This window comes from Oncorhynchus masou, chromosome 28, assembly GCF_036934945.1.
Source record: "Oncorhynchus masou masou isolate Uvic2021 chromosome 28, UVic_Omas_1.1, whole genome shotgun sequence".
Taxonomy (NCBI): domain Eukaryota; kingdom Metazoa; phylum Chordata; class Actinopteri; order Salmoniformes; family Salmonidae; genus Oncorhynchus; species Oncorhynchus masou.
In genome coordinates, this window is record NC_088239.1 from 61,485,127 (window position 1) to 61,507,994 (window position 22,868).

At 43.0% G+C, this 22,868-nt stretch overlaps 1 protein-coding gene across 6 annotated transcripts in view; it reads left to right on the forward strand.

Annotated features, from left to right (window-relative positions):
• LOC135518022 (splicing factor, suppressor of white-apricot homolog) overlaps positions 1–22,868 on the forward strand; it is a 149,143-nt gene that overhangs the window by 74,839 nt on the left and 51,436 nt on the right. For all 6 annotated transcript variants that reach the window (XR_010452104.1, XM_064942843.1, XM_064942841.1 and 3 more), the window contains exon 13: positions 5,555–5,748. Coding sequence is in view for 5 of the 6 variants with exons in the window: in XM_064942843.1 (XP_064798915.1) it covers positions 5,555–5,748 (194 nt within the window). In the remaining variant the exon portion in view is untranslated. The remainder of the gene's footprint in view (positions 1–5,554; positions 5,749–22,868) is intronic.

Consider the following 22,868-nt stretch of genomic DNA (forward strand, 5'->3'; position numbering starts at 1 on the left):
CGGCCAGCCTATTTATAGAAAGAAATCCGTATTCACCCCCTATGGTTGTGTATTATAATGACTTGTTTTCTAGCTCTCCCTATGCGTTTTTGATGAACAGACTCGGGAAGATTGCAGAGGATGATCACAGGCACACAGTAAATTGAGCTATTGTATTGTCAGGCTGGGCAATTTAACCCTTCGCTGCAGTCTATGCCCAGGGTCCACGTTAATATAGTCATCATGATCACTGTCGTTCTGTCCTCCATCATCTGTTCCTGTCTCATCTATTTCTCCCCATTCTCTCCTTGTCGTCTCTCGGTCATTGAACAGTTATGTTGAGCTGTGTCTACAGAGAGGAATGTAATCAGACACTATTTGCAGATGATGGCACTAGACCATAATAGCTTATTTCCCTGTTAAACACTAAAGTGCCATTCACACTAAATCTACCCTCCACTATAGCCTATATATCCACCAACTTTACAGAGGAGGTGAGGGTCTGGGAATGGTGAGCTAAAATGTGACCATACGCTTCAATACATTTGTCTACTCTTTCTCATATGGTGTCTTATTCCAATCCTATGCCCCTCACTTCATTGCAGTGTTAATGTCTACAATATGTACCTAAACCACTCGATCTCCCTTCCTCTGCTTGCGTCTTCCTTCATCACTCTCTTCCTCTCCCTCTACTGCCTCCGGTGTCCTTTGCTAATCTGCCATCCCCAGCCCTGCTTTCTTGTCTGCCCTCCTCCACTCCTCCACCCCCTTTCCATTTGATCCTCCACTGCCCCTTGCTCTCCCCCGCACTTATCTCTTCCTCCCCCGTATTTTCTCTCCTCATCTGCTCTGTGTCGATCTCCTCCCCAGCCAAGCTCCAAGCTGAGCCTCACAGTACAGTAGCTTTTCTCTCTCACACCTAGACACACAAGGGAATCCCTCGCTCTCAGCACATCCCTGACCCCTTCTCTCTCCCGGACTCTCTCTCTTAACAGTAAATCCTTGACCTCCTCCTCCTCACTGTCTCGGTCTCCTACCATCCAAGCAGAATCTCTGAATCTATATCTGACCTTTTCCTCTCTCCTAACAGAAACTATGATACCAGTGTATCAGATATCAGACCCCCCTCTCACTCTCCACCCTCCAGCCATGCAGAAGCTATGATGTCAAGATATACTCTAACTAACCTCGCTCTGCCAATTCAATTCAAAGGACTTTATTGGCATGGGAAACTTACAGTGCATTCGGGAAGTATTCAGACCTTTTGACTTTTTCCACATTTTGTTACATTACAGCCTTATTCTAAAATGTATTAAATTGTTTTTTCCCCTCATCAATCTACACACAATACCCCATGATGACAAAGAAAAAAACTTTTTGGTGTGTTTTTGTTACCCAAATTTATTTAAAATAAAAATGTAAATATCACATTTTATATAAGTATATAGACCCTTTACTCAATACTTTGTTGAAGCACCTTTGGCAGCGATTACAGCCTCGAGTCTCCTTGGTATGACGCTACAAGCTTGGCACACCTGTATTTGGGGAGTTTCTCCAATTCTTCTCTTCATATTCTCTCTCGGTCTATTAGGTTGAATGGGAATTGTCACTGCACAGGTATTTTAAGGTCTCTCCAGAGATGGGTTTCAAGTCCGGGCTCTGGCTAGGCCAGTCAAGGACATTCAGAGACTTGTCCTGAAGCCACTCCTGCATTGTCTTGGCTGTGTGCTTAGGGTTGTTGTCCTGTTGGAAGGTGAACCTTCGCCCCAGTCTGAGGTCTTGAGCGCTCTGGAGCAGGTTTTCATCAAGGATCTTTCTGTATTGTGCTCTGTTCATCTTTCCCTCGATCCTGACTAGTCTCCCAGTCCCTGCCACTAAAAAACATCCCCACAGCATGATTCTTCTTCCACCATGCTTCACCGTAGGGATGGTGCCAGGTTTCTTCCAGATGTGACGCTTGGCATTCAGGCCAAAGAGTTCAATCTTGGTTTCATCAGACCAGAGGATCTTGTTTCTCATGGTCAGAGTCTTTTAGGTGCTTTTTGCAAACTCCAAGCAGACTGTCATGTTCCTTTTACTGAGGAGTGGCTTCCGTCTGGCCACTCTCTACCATAAAGGCCTAATTGGTTGTCCTTCTGGATGGTTCTCCCATCTCCACAGATGAAATCTGGAGTTAAGTCAGAGTGACCATCGGGCCAGCACTAGGAAGAGTCTTGGTTGTTCCAAACTTCTTCCATTTAAGAACGATGGAGGCCATTGTGTTTTTGGTGACCTTCACTGTTGCAGAAATATTTTGGTACCCTTCCCCAGATCTGTGCTTCGAAACAATCCTGTCTTTTCATTTTCTTAATTTAACCAGGTAGACCAGTTGAGAACAAGTTCTCATTTACAAATGTGACTTGGCCAAGATGAAGCAAAGCGGTGTGACCAAAACAACAACACAGAGTTACACATGGGATAAGCAAATGTACAGTCAATAACACAATAGAAAATCTATATACAGTGTGCAAATGTAGTAAGATTAGGGAAGTAAGGCACTAAATAGGCCATAGTGGTGAAATAATTATATTTTAACAATTTAGCGACGGGTATGTAGTGTGGGCCAGCCAACAAGAGCATACAGTTCGTAATGCTGGGTAGTATATGGGGCTTTGGTGACAAAATGGATGGCACTGTGATAGACTACGTCCAATTTGCTGAGCAGAGTGTTGGAGGCTATTTTGCAAATGACATCGCCGAATTCAAGAATTGGTAGGATTGTCAGTTTTACGAGTGTATGTTTGGCAGCATGTGTGAAGGAAGCTTTGATGCGAAATAGGAAGCCGATTCTAGATTTAACTTAGCATTAAACTTATCTTATAAAAAACAATCAATCATAATCACTAGTTAACTTCTTATGGCTGCCATCCCGTTAACGGGATAATTGTCATCAACAACCGCTGAATTGCATAGCGCCACATTCAAATAATATTACTAAAAATATTTATATTCATGAAATCACAAGTGCAATATAGCAAAGCACAGCTTCGCCTTTTGTTAATCCACCAGTCGTGTCAGATTTTGAAAATATGCTTTACAGCGAAAGCAATCCAAGCGTTTGTGTAAGTTTATCGATCGCTCGACAAAACATTATGTACACCTAGCATCAAGTAGCTTGATCACGAAAATTAGAAAAGCAATCAAATGAATTGTTTACCTTTGATCTTCGGATATTTTCACTCACGAGACTCCCAGTTACACAATAAATCCTTTTTGTTCCATAAAAATTAGTTTTATATCCAAAATACCTCCGTTTGTTTGGCGCATTATGTTCAGAAATCCACAGGAAAGAGCGGTCACGACAACGCAGACAAATTCCAAATAGTATCCATAATGTCCACAGAAACATGTCAAACATTTTTTACAATCAATCCTCATGTTGTTTTTAAAATATCTAATCGATAATATATCAACCGCAACTGTCTTTTTCAGTCGGAGAGGGAAAGGCAATGGCTGCCCAAATTCTGTTACGCATTCAAAACTCTGCTGGCACCCGGCCATACAATGACGCGATGTTCTCTTTCTCGCTCATTTTTCAGACTGTTGACACCTTGAGGAAGTGATAGGAAAAGGAATCTGGTTGATATCCCCTTAAATGGAGCGAAGGCAGGCTATGGAACATGGACTTTTCAAAATAGAAGCCACTTCTTGGTTTGATTTTCCTCAGGGTTTCGCCTGCAAAATTAGTTCTGTTATACTGACAGAAAATATTTTGACAGTTTTGGAAACTTTAGAGTGTTTTCTATCCAATACTAATAATAATATTAGCAACTGAGACTGAGGAGCAGGCCGTTTAGTTTGGGCAACTTATTCATCCAAGCTACTCAATACCTGCCCTCCAGCCATAAGAAGTTAACTACACATGGTTGATGATATTACTAGATATTATATAGCGTGTCTTGCGTTGCATATCATCTGACTGAGCATACAAGTATCTGACTGAGCGGTGGTAGGCAGAAGCAGGCGCGTAAACATTCATTCAAACAGCACTTTCGTGCGTTTTGCCAGCAGCTCTTCGTTGTGCGTCAAGCATTGCGCTGTTTGACTTCAAGCCTATCAATTCCCGAGATGAGGCTGGTGTAAAAAAAGTGAAATGGCTAGCTAGTTAGCGCGCGCTAATAGCGTTTCAAACGTCACTCTCTCTGAGCCTTCTAGTAGTTGTTCCCCTTGCTCTGCATGGGTAACGCTACTTCGATGGTGGCTGTTGTTGTTGTGTTGCTGGTTCGAGCCCAGGGAGGAGCGAGAAGAGGTACGGAAGCTATACTGTTACACTGGCAGTACTAAAGTGCCTATAAGAACATCCAATAGTCAAAGGTTAAGGAAATACATGGTATAGAGGGAAAATAGTCCTATAATTCCTATAATAACTACAACCTAAAACTTCTTACCTGGGAATATATTGAAGACTCATGTTAAAAGGAACCAACAGCTTTCATATGTTCTCATGTTCTGAGCAAGGACCTGAAACGTTAGCTTTCTTACATGGCACATATTGTACTTTTACTTTCTTCTCCAACACTTTGTTTTTGCATTATTTAAACCAAATTGAGCATGTTTCATTATTTACCTGAGGCTAAATTGATTGTATTGATGTATTATATTAAGTTAAAATAAGTGTTCATTCAGTATTGTTGTAATTGTCATTATTACAAATAAATAAATAAAAATAGGCCGATTTAATCAGTGTTGGCTTTTTTGGTCCTCCAATAATCGGTATCGGCGTTGAAAAATCATAATCGGTCGACCTCTAATACAGACAGGTGTGTGCCTTTCCAAATTATGCCCAATCAATTTAATTTACCTCGGGTGGACTCCAATCAAGTTGTAGAAACATCTCAAAGATGATCAATGGAAACAGCATGCAACTGAGCTCAATTTCAAGTCTCATAGCAAAATGTCAGAATTCTTATCTAAATAAGATATCTGTTTTTTATTTTTAATACATTTGTAAACATAAAACGAAGAAAATATATGTTTGTCATTATGGGGTATTGTGCGTAGATTGATGAGGGAAAAAATAAACCGTGAACATTACACCCAGAAAAGGCATGTGTTCTCCCCACTCTGACTGGGCCATGTCGAACTGGCTGTCCATTGGTCCCTCCACCATGGTATGTTGCTATGATTAAACCCCTCCATCAGTGTCCCGTAGTAAACGGTGCACAGAGCGGACAGAGCATTCCAATGAGAACCAGGCCGACAGAGAGTGGGGGAGAGGAGTGATCGGCCCTACGTAGTGTGAAATGGCTTTCCCTTACCGTTCAGCCTGCAACCAACCCTCACTGTGCCTCACTTGCATCTATTTTTGACTGTCAACTTTTAAACCCAATCCCAAACAAACAAATAGCATGCTGACATCACTTAGCCTTAGCACAAAGCATCATAAAAGTACAATACAGAAACAGACAGACATCAATAGATTCTGATGACATATAAAAAGCTAGTTCTAAGTTCTAAATATTTTTTTCTCTCTCTGTTTGTCTGTAGCCAAGCATAAACCATTAATCTTTATACTGTACCTGACCTCTCCCTCTAGCGAAGCTGAAGTTGGAGGACCGTTTATCTGCGGCCGCCAGGGAGAAGCTGGCCCAGGCCTCCAAGGAGTCCAAGGAGAAGCAGCTGCAGGCAGAGAGGAAGAGGAAGGCAGCCCTGTTCCTCCAGACCCTCCGGAACCCTCTCACTGGAGAACCTGAGACCAGGCGGCCCGGCGAGACCCCTGCCATGCCTGAGGTATGGAGGCATACACATACACGCGCACACACACACACACACACACACACTGTGGTGGTGACAGTCCCAGTAGCGATATGCCAGGCATAGAGAGATGGATTTCCTGTTCCAAATGGAGTTTCTTCATCAAGGAGCATATTGTAATTTGCACAGCTGACAGTAATGGACACGTGTGTGTGTGTGTGTGTGTGTGTGTGTAGTGTGTTTTTTCCGTGTGCACACGTGTACAGGACACAATTTACTTTAAGTTACTTTAACCTCTTACACTTATGGTGGCGCTATTTCATTTTTGGAAGAAAAACGTTCCCGTTTTAAACAAGATATTTTGTCACAAAAAGATGCTCGACTATGCATATAATTGCTACTGTTCGAAAGAAAACACTCTGACGTGTCCAGAAATACAAATATCTTCTCTGTGCGTGCCCTTTAACGTGAGCTTCAGGCAAAACCAAGATGACTTGGCATCCAGGAAATGACAAGGATTTTTGAGGCTCTGTCTTTCATGATCTCCTTATATGGCTGTGAACGCAAGAGGAATGAGTCTGCCCTTTCTGTCGTTTCCCCAAGGTGTCTGCAGCATTGTGACGTATTTGTAGGCAGATCGTTGGAAGATTGACCATAAGAGACCACATTTACCACGTGTCCGCCCGGTGTCCTGCGCCGAAATTGGTGACCAAAAGTCACCTGCCAGTATTTTTCCATGGGGCACCGAGAGAGAAGCAAGCTTCCAAGAACTGCATGTCAATGAAGAGATATGTGAAAAAACACCTTGAGGATTGATTCCAAACAACGTTTGCCATGTTTCGGTCGATATTATGTAGTTAATCCGGAAAAAGTTTCACGTTGTAGGTGACTGCATTTTCGGTTCGTTTCGGTAGCCAGGCGCAATGTAGAAAACGGAACGATTTCTCCTACACACAGACGCTTTCAGGAAACACTGCGCATTTGGTATGTGGCTGGGAGTCTCCTCATTGAAAACATCAGAAGCTCTTCAAAGGTAAATGATTTTATTTATTTGGTTATCTGGCTTTTGTGAAAATGTTGCGTGCTACATGCTACACAAAATGCTATGCTAGCTTTGCATACTCTTACACAAATTAGTCAATTTCTATGGTTCAAAAGCATATTTTGAAAATCTGAGATGACAGTGTTGTTAAGAAAAGGCTAAGCTTGAGAGCAAACGCATTATTTTAATTTTATTTGCGATTTTCAGAAATCGTTAACGTTGCGTTATGCTAATGAGCCTGAGGCTTAGTCACAATCCCGGATCCGGGATGGGGAGTTTCAAGAGGTTAACACACTTTCCAAGACACCACATCGATCGTGTCTGGAGCACCCAAGCAGGGAAGCAAATCATATCATATATCACACACAGCCTGAACAGAGATAAGAGAGATCTGCCCAGGGTTGTGGTCGGTCATTGTGGTCTGCCATATTTTAGTAAGTTGTTGTGGATCAGTGAGGGGAGATTCGACTATTCTACTGTTGTTACTGCTGCCTGTTGTCTGCTGCCTGGTCTTTAATGACGGACACTGATGTAGCGGTTAACAGATTTCTCTTGCTGTTTCCTGGAATTAATAAAACGTACACCCAGTCGGTGTCTGAACGATGGGTGTGTTTGTGTGGACACAGAGTAATGGAGAATACATGGAAAATGAAAGCAAGTTGCCGCAATTACGGTGATTCTATCACACAGCCCACTCCACCCACTGAGACACTGTCCCCATTAGCACGAGCGGTGGGGTGTGAAATCTGGTGAATCAGACATTGTTTTCCCAGCCATTGAACGTGTGTGTAGGCCTCCAACCCTGTTCCTGGAGAGCTACCCTCCAGTAGGTTTTCACTCCAACCCTGTTCCTGGAGAGCTACCGTCCAGTAGGTTTTCCTTCTAACTCTAATCTAGCGCACCTGATTCTAATAATTAGCTGGTTGATAAGGTGAATCAGGTTAGTTACAACTGGGGTTGGAGCGAAGACCTACAGGAGGGTAGCTCTCCAGGAACAGGGTTGGAGAGGTTTGGTCTAGAGGAAGACCCCTTCGTGCCAACCTCTCTTGGGATATGCCTTTTCTCCCCACCGAACAGATGAGAAGTTTCTTAGTTCTTTATCTATTGTCTATGTGAACTTGCCTGTCGGTCCACTTCCTTTCAAGGTTTTCGCCCCACAGGCTTAGGAAAATGTATACACAGGCATCTGAGAAATATGTATTTTTAGTGCCCTCGTTGTCATAAGTGGATATCGCTGTCTGCATCCTCTAGCTATAATGAATTTCCAATATGAATTTGCCTTTAGATTCCTGGCTCTCCATCTAGGCATTCCCCTTAATTGCCGTTTGGTTTGCCTCTCCCTCTCTCCCCCTCACTTTTTCTCTGATACAGCTCCTGTGTGAAGAAACATATTAGGGATATTTATATCCATCTTTTTAGACCATCTTTATGTTCATTTTTAGTTTCAGTCCTCTCTCCCTGAGATGACAGGCTGTGTCTATCTGTTCCCCTCCTCCACTCCGCCCACCCTGAAGCTAAGTGACCCGACCCACCCTCCCGTTCCGTCGTAATCAGCTAACGGCAGCCCGGCCCAGTGGAGAGTTTACGACAACCCCCTCCACACTCCACCACCCCCCTATTTGTTACTCACCGCCGGTGACCTATGGCGCCTGTCTCACAGGTTTTTTCCACTGCAACAAAACCGGGAGCCAGCGGTGAAGCTGGCATCTTGTCGTTTTCCACTGAAAAATAATGCCCTATTTAACCCATCAAAGCGGCCTATCATGCCTGACTGGCTGAGAGGCTGTGATTTATGCAGACTGGGATGTGTTCATACATGAGTACCTGTATTCTTTACTGGTAGCTTATAAAGCTCTTCTCAGGAGGAGTCTATTAAAGCAGGCAATCCCCTGCAAGGATTTCAACCTGCTACTGCTTTGTGACCAGAGCACCTCCACGACACCTGTCGAGTCTTAACCCCCAGTGGTAGTTTAAAGATACTGATTGTTGTTTTAGCCTTTGTTTTCGCCTAGGTGTCCAACTTTCCACTTGTTCCCCACTTTTCCCCCAAATTCTCAGGGCTCCGCCTGCTTCTCTCCTCACCCTTTTTGTTGATGAGGAAGTATGTGTATTTTTACAGTGTGGAGAGAAAGATGTGTGTGCTGTTAACAGACTCCGCTGTGTGATGTCGGCACTTTGTTTGCAGTGTTTCTAGTGGTTCATGGCTTGTTTGTGAGTGCATCTAAGCGTGTAGCAGGAGAGTGGCCACGAGACAGAAATGCTCAAAGGATTCTCACAGAAGAGGTGGAAAACACTCTTCCTCTAATAGATAAACTACCTCCTAAAACATATAGTACGATAGTAGTACGATAGTGTGAAAAGAACAGCACCATTGGGCCTTTTCTCCATAGAGTAATGCTGTGAAAAGAACAGCACCGTTGGGCCTTTTCTCCATAGAGTAATGCTGTGACAAGAACAGCACCGTTGGGCCCTTTCTCCATAGAGTAATGCTGTGACAAGAACAGCACCGTTGGGCCTTTTCTCCATAGAGTAATGCTGTGACAAGAACATCACCATTGGGCCTTTTCTCCATAGAGTAATGCTGTGACAAGAACAGCACCGTTGGGCCCTTTCTCCATAGAGTAATGCTGTGACAAGAACAGCACCGTTGGGCCCTTTCTCCATAGAGTAATGCTGTGACAAGAACAGCACCCTTGGGCCTTTTCTCCATAGAGTAATGCTGTTACAAGCAAGACTAAGCCACTTCAAAGTTTAAGTAAGATTCAAGGAAAGTGTTTGATGTTGGGAGTGTCTGTCCACAGTGAAATGCTGTTTGTCAGCTCTCTCTTATGTGTGCCCAATGGGTGACATCCCTGTCTGGGGACATGGATAGTCACCTGTTCAGCCAGGTGGTGCTGGGAGGAGTCCTGTCATGGCCGTGTCCTCTGTGTCACTCTGGCCAGCTGTGCTGGGAAGGATGTGCTCAGTCTGGACAGGAGGGCAAGACTATATTGATGAGGATAAGTTGTTTTCAGGCTAGTGGAGTTTGCTAAACTTTAGTTTTTTAGAGCACTGGGTGCTTTGTTCTTGTGACGTCACTACAAGTAAAATTTTGTTTTCCTTAACTTTAACGATGCCATAGACTTTGCATGAGTGGCTCAGTGAATGATAGCTGTTCGAAAACACTGCAATGGCCCTCCTCGCCAGTGGAACAAATGGTGATTGTTGTCATTTCAGAGACCTCCTTGCTGCCAGTCGCTCCTTTATGACAGTTGCTGCTCGGTGTGTTGTCTAGTGATCGTGCGTGTTGTCGTGAGGAGCGGTGACAGTGACGCAGACCTATTAGTGTTCCATTATGAAGAAGGGGTGACGCGGCCGCATGCGTGCACCCCACTGAAATAATCAACTGTCTACAGGGCTCGGCAGCAGGAGCACTAGCAGCACACAGAAAGAGATGTTTATTTTGTGAGGCACAGTTTCATCTGGGGTTAGGGCTGTGATGGGAGCCTGTCAGGAACACAGAGAAATGCTGACTGGCTTGAGCAAGGGACTGCCAGAAGGAGAAATAAAGAGAGAAAGATGAACTTGAATCATATCATAAGAAGAGGCTTGTGGTATGAAGTGCGTCTCTGAGGTTAATTCCTGAAAAGAGAACTGGGTGATTGACTTAAATGAGAAGCGTTCTGGAGAGGGAAGAACTGAGAGAAGAGGTTCTGAATCATTAGTCATCATTGCGGGAGAGCCAGGGCCAAGGTGGCACAGCCTATGCTAAATGTTGACTCCACAAAAAAAAATTAACTTTTCTTTTTAGACTGCAAAGTGAGTTGGTAGCACGAAGGAGATTTTGGGGAATAGCCCTGTGTCAATCAAGGACTTTGACAAACTAGTGTATGTCAGTTTAGTATTAAGCATTGCAAAGAAAAGGTTAAACATTTTGTCATTGAAATGATGACATTCAAAGTGTTTTAAGTGAACATCAAGTTCAAGTGCATTATTAAATACTTCAAACTTAAGCAGAAATGGAATACGTGCCAATCCGGCCACATTCACTCTTGTCTGCCCTGGCTCCCTCTTCACCTGTTTAGAAACTGAACACCCCTCTCCGTTGTCTTCAGGTTCATTCGGTTCACACACAAAGGCTTGGTGTCTGTGAGGCACGGCAGTGAAATCAGTCATTTGAGCTGACACTATATACGAACATAGACCTTTTATCAACACTTTTTTTCCCAGCTTACAGTCCTGCAGCCACCCCAAATTGTTGGAGGAGATTGCTTCTGAAGATAGATTCATTTCCATGTGAGGTGCTGATATGTGTTGCCTTCTGAAATAACTTATTTATACCAATTCATTCGCCACAGCTCTCTTTTTCAGTCTCCTTCTCTCTCTCCTCTCTGTCTTTATCTACAGCCTGAATACAGTAAACCACAGTCGTATTTCTCCCTTAGCTTAGCCCATAATGGAAATATAAAGTGTGTTCGGGAAGTATTCAGACCCCTTGACCTTTTCCACATTTTGTAATGTTACAATTTATTATGAAATTGATTAAATAACTGTCTTTCCTTATCAATCTACACACTGTACCCAATAATGACAATGCGAAAATAGGTTTTTAGACATTTTTACCTTATTTATATAAATATTCAGAACATTTTCTATGAGACTCGAAATTGAGCTCAGTTGCATCCTGTTTCCATTGATCACAGTTGGGATGATCAAGCCATCAGGTCAAAGGAGTTGTCAGTAGAGCTCCAAGACAGGATTGTGGCGAGGCACAGATCTGGGGAAGGGTACCAAACAATGTCTGCAGCATTCAATAAATCAATCAAATGTATTTATAAAGCCCCTTTTAAATCAGCCGATGTCACAAAGTGCTATACAGACACTCAGCCTAAAACCACAAACAGCAAGTAATGCAGATGTAGAAGCATGTTGGCTAGGATAAACTCTGTAGAAAGGCAGGTAACTACGAAGAAACCAAGCTCTTTTACGTTGATGTCCTTGAAACAGTCTTGATATGTTCGTCAAAGAGAGATCAGGGTCCAGAGTAACGTTGAGGTGCTTTACAGTTTTATTTGAGACGACTGTACAACCATCAAGATTAATTGTCAGATTCAACAGAAAATCTCTTTGTTTCTTGGGACCTAGAACTAGCATCTCTGTTTTGCCCAAGTTTAAAAGTAAAACATTTGCCGCTATCCACTTACTTATGTCTGAAACACAGGCTTCCAGGTAGAACAATTTTGGGGCTTCACCATGTTTCATCGAAATGTACAGCTGTGTATTGTCCACATAGCAGTGAAAGTTAACATTATGTTTCCGAATTATATCACCAAGAGATAAAATATATAGTGAAAACAACAAAGGTTCTAAAACAGAACCTTGAGGAACACCGAAATGTACAGTTTTTTTGTCAGAGGATAAACCATCCACAGAGACAAACTTATTTCTTTCTGACAGATAAGATTTAAACAAGGCCAGAACTTGTCCATGTAGACCAATTTGGGTTTCTAATCTCTCCAAAAGAATGTGGTAATCGATGTTATCAAAAGCAGCACTAAGGTCTAGTAGCAAGAGGACAGATGCAGAGCCTTGGTCTGTTGCCATTGAAAGGTAATTTACCACCCTCGAGTGCAGTCTCAGTGCTATGATGGGGTCTAAAACCAGACTAAAACGTTTCATATACATTGTTAAGTCTTCAGGAAGGCAGTGAGTTGCTGCGCAACAGGTTTTTCGAAAAATCTTGGGATGAATGGGAGATTTGATATCAGCTGATTTTAGTTTTTTATATTTTCTGGGTCAAGGTTTGACATTTTCAAGAGAAGCTTTATTACTGCCACTTTTAGTGAGTTTGGTACACATCCGGTGGATAGAGAGCCGTTTATTATGTTCAACATAGGAGCACCAAGCACAGGAAGCAGCTCTTTCAGTAGTTTAGTTGGAATAGGGTCCAGTATACAGCTTGACGGTTTAGAGGCCATGACTATTTTCATCAATGTGTCAAGAGATATAGTATTTAAGAACTTGAGTGTCTCCCTTTGATCCTATGTCCTGACCGTGTTGTGCAGACTCAGGACAAGATATATTTAAAGTGGAGTCCATAATTTTCTTTCCCAATGATCATGATCTTCTCGTCAAATAAGTTAATGGATGTATCACTGCTGAAGTGAAAGCCATCCTCTCTTGGGAAATGCTGCTTTTTAGTTAGCTTTACAACAGTATCAAAAAGACATTTAGGATTGTTCTTATTCTCCATCCTTTTTTTCCAACTTAATTGTTTTTAGGGGTGCGACTGCATCTAGAGTATTACACAAGGTTAAATTAAGTTCCTCTGGTGGTTAACCGATTGTTATACTCTGACGTCCTTGGGTAGGTGGAGGGATTCTGGAAGGGCATCTAGGAATCATTGGGTTTGGACTATAGCACGACTTTTCATGATCCTTGTTTGGGGTCTGAGCAGATTATTTGTTGTGATTGCAAACATAATAAAATGGTGGTCCGATTATGAGGAAAAACATTTAGATCCACAATATTTATTCCACAGGACAAAACTAGGTCCAGAGTATGACTGTGGCAGTGAGTAGGTCCGGAGACATGTTGGACAAAACCCACTGAGTCGATGATAGCTCCGAAAGCCTTTTGGAGTGGGTCTGTTGACTTTTCCATGTGAATAATAGTCACCAAAAATTTGAATATTATCTGCTATGACTACAAGGTCCGATAGGAATTCGGGGAACTCAGTGAGGAACGCTGTATATGGCCCAGGTTGGCCTGTAAACAGTAGCTATAAAAAGTGATTGAGTAGGCTGCATAGATTTTGACTAGAATCTCAAAAGAAGAAAATGCAGTCATTTTTATATGTAAATTGAAATTTGCTATCATAAATGTTAACAACACCTTCATGTTTGCGGGATGCGCGGGGGATTTGGTCACTAGTGTAACCAGGAGGAGAGGCCTCATTTAACACCGTAAATTCATCAGGATTAAGCCATGTTTCAGTCAGGCCAATCACATCAAGATTATGATCAGTGATTAGTTCATTGACTATAACTGCCTAACATTAAGGATCTAACATTAAGTAACCCTATTTTGAGATGTGAGATATCACAATCTTTCAATGATGACAGGAATGGAGCTCTTTATTCTAGTAAGATTGCTAAGGTGAACACCGCCATGTTTAGTTTGTCCAACCTCGGTCTAAGCACAGACATGGTCTCAATGGGGATAGCTGAGCTGACTACACTAACTGTGCTAGTGGCAGACTCCACTAAGCTGGCAGGCTGGCTATCTCATTGTGGAGCTGGAGGAGTTCGAGCCCTGTCTATGTTCATAGATAAGATGAGAGCACCTCTCCAGCTAGGATGGAATCAGTCACTCCTCAGCAGGCCAGGCTTGGTCCTGTTTGTGGATGAGTCCCAGAAAGAAGGCCAATTATCTACAAATTCTACCTTTTGGGAGAGACAGAAAACAGTTTAACCAGCGATTGAGTTGTGAGACTCTGCAGTCGAGCTCATCACTCCCCCTAACTGGGCAGGGGTTAGAGACAATTACTCGATGCGGACACATCTGTCTAGCTGATTTACACGCTGAGGCTATGTTGCACTTGGTAACCTCTGACTGTTTCATCCTAAAATCGTTGGTGCCGACGTGGATAGCACTCTACTCGCCAATTTTAGCCTTAGCCAGCACCATCTTCAGATTAGTCTTAACGTTGGTAGCCCTGCCCCTGGTAAACAGTGTATGATCGCTGGATGATTCTTTTAAGGTCTAATACTGAGGGTAATGGAGTCGCCAATGACTAGGGTTTTGGATTTGTCAGAGCTAATGGTGGGAGGCTTCGGCGTCTCAGACCCCGTAACAGGTGGAGGAAAGACCAGAGAAGGCTCGGCCTCTGACTCCGACTTGTTGCTTAATGGGGAGAACCGGTTGAAAGTTTCTGACGGCTGAATGAGCGACACCGGTTGATCATTCCTAAAGCATTTCCTTCCAGAAGCCAAGAGAAAATTGTAAACTGCGGTGACTGTGTGAAGGGATTTATACTACTATCTGTACTTTTGTGGCACAGATGCTGTTTCATCCTTTCCTACACTTAAATAACCCTTGCCTAACGATTGCGCCTGAAGCTGGGTTTGCAGCACGGCTATCCTCACCATAAGGCGATCGTTCTCCTGTATATTATGAGTGCAGCGACTGCAATTCGAAGGCATAATATTAATTTGACTACTTAGCTTTGGCGAGTGGAGGTCCTGTAGAACCATGTCCAGATAAAGCGTTTGGAGTGAAAAAGTTGAATGAAAAAAGTTGAGCGAGGGAAAAAAAATGTAAGTATCAAACGTAATTAAAAAGTAAAGACCCTAAAAAAAACAGCAGCATGTGAACAAGTCCACAAGTTGTGACAGGAAATTACGTCAAGGTGTCAAGCAAGGTGGAGGAGGCCTCTATCATTCTTAAATGGAAGAAGTTTGGAACCACCAAGACGCTTCCTTGAGCTGGCCGCCTGGCCAAACTGAGCAATCGGGGGAGAAAGCCCTTGGTCAGGTAGGTGACCAAGAACAGAAATCCAATGGTCACTCTGACAGAGCTCCAGATTTCCTCTGTGGAGATATGAGAACCTTCCAGAAGGCCAACCATCTTTGCAACACTCCATCAATCAGGGCTTTATGGTAGAGTGGCCAGACGGAAGCCACTCCTCAGTAAATGGCCCATGACAGCCTGCTTGGAGTTAAAGACTCCTAGACCATCAGAAACAAAGATTCTCTGGTCTGGTGAAACCAGGATTGAATGGCAAGCGTCACATCTGGAGGAAGCCTGGTACCATTCCTACGGTGAAGCATGGTGGTGGCAGAATCATGCTGTGGGGATGTTTTTCAGGGGCAGGGGCTGGGAGACTCGTCAGGATCGAGGGAAAGATGAACAGAGCAAAGTACAGAGAGATCCTTGATGAAAACCTGCTCCAGAGCACTCAGAATAATAAGATGGCGCCGAAGAACATGGCTGACGTTTAGTTTTTTTTGCATTTTGTGTAACTTATGTTTTTAATTATTGTCTACATAATGTTGCTGCTACTGTCTCTTATGACCAAAAATAACTTCTGGACTTCAGAAAGCGATTACTCACCGCGGACTGGAAGAAACTTTTCCCTTTAACATGTCCGATTAGATGGATATTCTGCTTTCACTGGAACAGGCCCAGACCCACGCCTTTTGCGTGAAGAATTGTGCAGGAAAATGGGCCGCAGATCAGGCAGCCTTCTGAGAATCCTAAGGCAAGCGAGTAAACTCCCACTGCCATCCGTTCTTCTTGCTAACGTGCAATCATGGGAAAATAAAATTGATGACCTACAATTAAGATTATCCTACCAACGGGACATTAAAAACTGTAACATCTTATGTTTCACCGAGACGTGGCTGAACGAAGATAGAGACAATATAGAGGTAGCGGGATTTTCCATGCACCTTCAGAACAGAGACACTACCTCTGGTAAGACGAGGGGTGGGGGTGTGTGTCTATTTGGCAATAACAGCTGGTGTACGATGTCCAATATTAAATAATTCTCGAGGTATTGCTAACCAGAGGTAGAGTACCTTATGATAAATTGTAGAACACACTATCTACCAAGAGTTCTCATCCGTATTATTCGTAGCCATCTATTTACCACCACAGAACAATGCTGGCACTAAGACCACTCTCAACCAACTCTATAAGGCCATGAGCCAAGATGTAAATGCTCACCCAGAAGCGTCTCTCCTAGTGGCCGGGGACTTTAATGTAGGCAAATTTAAATCCATTTTCCAACATTTTTACCATCATGTCACAACCAGTGGGGGGGGGGAATCCTAGACCACCTTTACTCCACACACAGAGATGCATACAAAGCTCTCCCCCTCCATCCATTTGGCAAATCTGACCATAATTATATCCTCCTGATTCCTGCTTACAAGCAACAATTAAAGCAGGAAGTACCAGTGACCGTATCGCTTAATACGGAAGTGGTCAGATGACGTGGATGCTACACCACAGGACTGTTTTGCTAGCACTGACTGGAATATGTTCTGGGTTTCATCCAATGGCATTGAGTACACCACCTCAGTCATCGGCTTCATCAATACGTGCATCGATGACGTCGTCCCCACAGTGACTGTACGTACATATCCCAACCAGAAGCCATGGATTACAGACAACATCTGCATCGAGCTAAAGGCTAGAGCTGCCACTTTCAAGGAGCGGGAGACTAATCCGGATGCTTATAAGAAATCCCGCTATGCCCTCAGACGATCCATCAAACAAGCAAAGTGTCAATACAGGATTAAGATTGAATCCTACTACACCGGCTCTGACACTCGTCAGATGTGGCAGGGCTTGCAGACTTACAGACAACAATGGGAAGCACGGACACGAGCTGCCCATTAAAGCGAGCGTACCAGACTAGCTAAATGCCTTTTATGCTCGCTTCGAGGCAAGCAACACTGAAGCATGGATGAGAGCACCAGCTGTTCTGGATGACTGTGTGATAACGCTCTCGGTAGCAGATGTGAACAAAACCGTTTAAACAGGTCAACATTCACAAAGCCACTGGGCCAGATGGATTTCCAGGACGTGTACTCAAAGAATGCATGGACCAATTGGCAAGTGTCTTCACTGACATTTTAAACCTCTCCCTGACCGAGTCTGTAATACCTACATATTTCAAGCAGACCACGCTCATCCCTGTGCCAAATGAAGGGAAGGTAACCTGCCTAAATGATTATCGCCCCGTGACACGCACGTCGGTAGCCATGAAGTGCTTTGAAAGGCTGGTCATGGCTCACATCAACAGCATTCTCCCGGACACCCTAGACCCACTCCAATTCATATACCGCCCCAACAAATCCACAGATGACGCAATCTCAATCTCACTCCACACTGCCCTTTCTCACATGGACAAAAGGAACACGTATGTGAGAACGCTGTTCATTGACTACAGCTCAGCGTTCAACACCATAGTGCCCACGAAGCTCATCACTAAGCTAAGGACTGGGACTAAACACCTCCCTCTGCAACTGGATCCTGGACTTCCTGACAGGCCGCCCCCAGGTGGTAAGAGTAGGCAACAACACGTTGGCCACGCTGATTAGTCCCCTCCTGTATTCCCTGTTCACCCATGACTGCGTGGCCAAACACAATTCCAACACCATCATTAAGTTTGCTGATGACACAATGGTGGTAGGCCTGATCACCGACAACAATGAGACGGCCTATAGGGAGAAGGTCAGAGAACTGACAATATGATGCAAGGACAACAACCTCTCCTTCAATGTGAGCAAGACAAAGGAGCTGATTGTGGACTGCAGGAAAAGGCAGGCCGATCAGGCCCTCATTAACATCGACGGGGCTGAAGTGGAGCGGGTCGGCATGGTCCTAACATGCCAAGACAGTCGTGAAGAGGGCATGACAAAACATTTCCCCCTCAGGAGACTGAAAAGAGTTGGCATGGGTCTCCAGATCCTCAAAATATTCTTCAGCTGCACCATCGAGAGCATCCTCGGCATCTGACCGTAAGGCACTGCAGAGGGTAGTGCGAACTGCCCAGTACATCACTGGGGCCAAGCTTCCTGCCATCCAGGACCTATATAATAGGTGGTGTCAGAGGAAAGCCCATAACATTGTCAGAGACTCCAGTCACCCAAGTTATAGACTGTTCTCTTTGCTTCCGCATGGCAAGCGGTACCGGAGCACCAAGTCTAGGACCAAAAGGCACCTCAACAACTTCTACCACCAAGCCATAAGACTGCTGAATATTTAATAAAATCGCCACCGAACAATTTACATTGACCCACCCCCCTCCCTTTTGTACACTGCTGCAACTCTCTGTTTGTTATCTATGCATAGTCACTTCGCCCCCACCTACATGTACAGGTTACCTCAACTAGCCTGTACTTCCCCACACTGCCTCGGTACCGGTGCCCCCTGTATTTAACAGAGTTATTCTTGTTCTTATTGTTACTTTTTATTATTACTTTTTATTTTAGTCTACTTGGTAAATATTTTCTTAACTCTTCTTGAACTGCACTGTTGGTTAAGGGCTTGTAAGTAAGCATTTCATGGTAAAGTCTACACTTGTTGTATTCGGCGCATGTGACAAAGTTTGATTTGACCTCAGACTGGTGCGAATGTTCACCTTCCAACAGGACAATGACCCTAAGCGCACAGCCAAGACAACGCATAAGTGGCTTCGGGACAAGTCTCTGAATGTCCTTGAGTGGCCAAGCCAGAGCCTGAACATCTCTGGAGACACCTGAAAATAGCTGTGCAGCGGCGCTCCCCATCCAACCTGAGAGAGCTTGAGAGGATCTTTAGAGAAGAATGGGAGAAACTCCCCAAGTACAGGTGTGCCAAGCTTGTAGCAGACTTACCCAAGAACACTCAAGAGCTGTTATCGCTGCCAATTATGCTTCAACAAAGCGCTGAGTAAAGGGTCTGAATACTTAATCTTGATACTACCCATCCCGCATACGGGAGCGTAATCATTGCCTCAAACTAATTAGCATAACGCAGTGGACATAAATATCCCTAGAAAATGTTCCTATTCATGAAAATCACAAATGAAATATATTGAGACACAGCTTCTTAGCCTTTTGTTAATCACACTGTCATCTCAGATTTTCAAAATATGCTTTACAGCCAACGCTAGACAAGCATTTGTGTAAGTTTATCATAGCCTGGCATAACATTATGCCCTGCTGGTAGCAGGCAACATTTTCACGAAAATAAGAAAAGCAATGAAATTAAATCATTTACCTTTGAAGAACTTCGGATGTTTTCACTCACAAGACTCCCAGTTAGATAGCAAATGTTACTTTTTTCCAAAAATATTATTATTGTAGGCGAAATAGCTCCGTTTGTTCTTCACGTTTGGCTGAGAAATCGACCGGAAAATGCAGTCACTACAGCGCCAAACTTTTTTCCAAATTAGCTCCATAATATTGACAGAAACATGGCAAACGTTGTTTAGAATCAATCCTCAAGGTGTTTTTCACATATCTATTCGATAACATATCCACCGAGACAATTGGTTTCTCATAAGAAGCGATTGGAAAAATGGCTACTTCTGTACTTTACGCTCGATTTTCTGCGGAAGCCATCATGTGACCACTTGCTCTATGTGGTCCCTTATGGCTATTCTTCAACATAAATGCGTAAAAGATGTCACACTGCTGTAGACACCTTGGGGAATACGTAGAAAGCGTAGTAAGCTCATTCGTAGCCCATTCACAGCCATATAAGGAGTCATTGGCATGCAGCGCTTTCAAAATATGGGTCACTTCCTGATTGGATTTTTATCTGGGTTTCGCCTGTAACATCAGTTCTGTTGCACTCACAGACAATATCTTTGCAGTTCTGGAAACGTCAGTGTTTTCTATCCAAAGCTGCCAATTATATGCATAGTCGAGCATCTTCTCGTGACAAAATATCCCGTAAATGTGATATTTCTGTTTTTGTTTTGTTTTTTGTTTTTTTTTACTGTTTTTGCTTTGTTATTCTGGGGTATTGTGTGTAGATTGATGAGTGTGAAAATGTCATCAGTTTTAGAATAAGGCTGTAACGTAAAAAGTCAAGGGGTCTGAATTAGAGGTCGACCGATTAATCGCAATCTCCAATTAATTAATAAGGCCGATTTCAAGTTTTCATTATAATCGGAAATCGTTATTTTTGGGCGCCGAATTTGCCAATTAAAAAAAAATATATATATATTATACCTTTATTTAACTAGTTATAACTACACATGGTTGATATTACTAGTTTATCTAGCGTTGCATATTATCGATGCAACGCTGGGGGATGATATAACACAAGCGCATTTGCGAAAAAAGCACAATCGTTGCACGACTGTACCTAACCACAAACACCAATGCCTTTCTTAAAATCAATACACAGAAGTATGTATTTTTAAACCTGCATATTTAACTAAAAGATATCCAGGTTAGCAGGCAATATTACCCAGGTGTAATTGTGTCACTTCTCTTTGCACGCAGAGTCAGGGTATATGCAACAGTTTGGGCAGCCTGGCTCATTGCGAACTAATTTGTCAGAATTTTACGTAATTATGACATAACATTGAAGTTTGTGCCATGTAACAAGAATATTTAGACTTCGGGATGCCACCCGTTAGATAAAATATAGAACGGTTCCGTATTTCACTGAAATAATAAACGTTTTGTTTTCGAAATGATAGTTTCCGGATTCGACCATATTAATGACCAAAGGCTCGTATTTCTGTGTGTTATGTTATAATTAGAGCAGTCTGACTGAGCGATGGTAGGCAGCAGCAGACTCGTAAGCATTCATTCAAACAGCACTTTCGTGCGTTTTGCCAGCAGCTCTTCGCAAGTACAGCACTGTTTTTGACTTCAAGCCTATCAGCCTAATGGCTGGTGTAACCGATGTGAAATGGCCAGCTAGTTAGCGGGATGCACGCTAATAGCGTTTCAAACGTCACTCGCTCTGAGACTTGGAGTAGTTCTTCCCCTTGATCTGCAAGGGCCGCGGCTTTTGTGGAGCGATGGGTAATGCTGCTTCGAGGGTGGCTGTTGTCGTTGTGTTCCTGGTTCGAGCCCAGGTAGGGTCGAGGAGAGGGACGGAAGCTATACTGTTACACTGGCAATACTAAAGTGCCTATAAGAACACACAATAGTCAAAGGTATATGAAATACAAATGGTATAGAGAGAGAGTCCTATAAATACTATATTAATGACAACATAAACCCTCTTACCTTGGAATATTGAAGTCTCATGTTAAAAGGAACCACCAACTTTCATATGTTCTCATGTTCTGAGCAAGGAACTCAAACATTAGCTTTTTTACATGGCACATATTGCACTTTTACTTCTCCCAACACTTTGTTTTTGCATTATTTAAACCAATTTGAACATGTTTCATTATTTATTTGAGGCTAAATTGATTTGTATTGGTGTATTATATTAAGTTAAAATAGGGTGTTCATTTAGTATTGTGGTAATTGTCATTATTACAAATACATTTTTAAAAATCGGACCCATTAATCGGTATCGGCTTTTTTTGGTCCTCCAATAATCGTTATCGGCGTTGAAAACTTATAATCGATCGACCTCTAGTCTGAATACTATCTGAATACGCTGTATGTATCTCTCTCCCTTTCCATCTCTCCATATCATGACTATTCAACATTTTTCCGTATAGCTATGGAGCAGATAGATGGGTCATACACAGGTAACTCCCAAAGTTAAGGCATTTAAAAGTAGGATCGGAAAATACGACTTGGATCATCACACATGGTCTGTTTGCAAAATCTGAATTCATTTGAGTAAACAGACTGACTAAAAGCCTGATGCGTCACAATTTGGGATTCAAATTGGAAACAATTTAATCAAATACACATTTTCAGTAATTGCCAGAGGATCATTGGGAGAGATGCCTTCTGTGGCAGGCAGCTTCAGCACCAGGACATCTGAGTAAACAGCTAAGGAGGCAAAGTGCCAAATTCACATTATGGATGAGAAACAGCCTCACAAGAATTAAGTAGTCAGTGAGGTTTCAGCAGATGTATCAAAATCTACTCTTTAGGAGCTTTTTTATTTGGCCCTGCATCTGGTCCTTCTCTCTCCTTCCTTCTCGTGGGACAAATCTTCCCTGTGCGAGAGCACAGTTTTTGCCGAGGTCACACTGCGTTCTGCTGAGAGAACTAATCCCGGTTCAATTTATTCAATTTAAGTCAGGGTACGAGCAAGAGAGTGCTCTTCAATCTCCGGCCTTGAATTTATGTATAGACTAATTAAAGTAAGCAGAGGCAGGGCCCCTGATTGAACACTCCAAATAGCCTCATTTCCTGCGGCTCTATCGATCCCACAGTTATTTGCAGCTTTCCCTAAATTTTTTACTCTGAGGATAGAAAAAAAGACAGTGTGCAATTAAAAGGAAACGGAGAACAGGCCTGTAGGTTTTTTCTTGTTTTTCTCCTTCTGCTGCCTTCTGGTTTTGTTTCTGCACACTTTCATTAGTCTTCTACGCAACATTAAATACTCAAAGCATAGTCAAATATAACACATGTGCGAAGAGAAGAAAACGAGAGCCCTAAATGTTCTGGCATCTCTGCCTAATGCAGTCTAGGAACTTCTTAGTTTC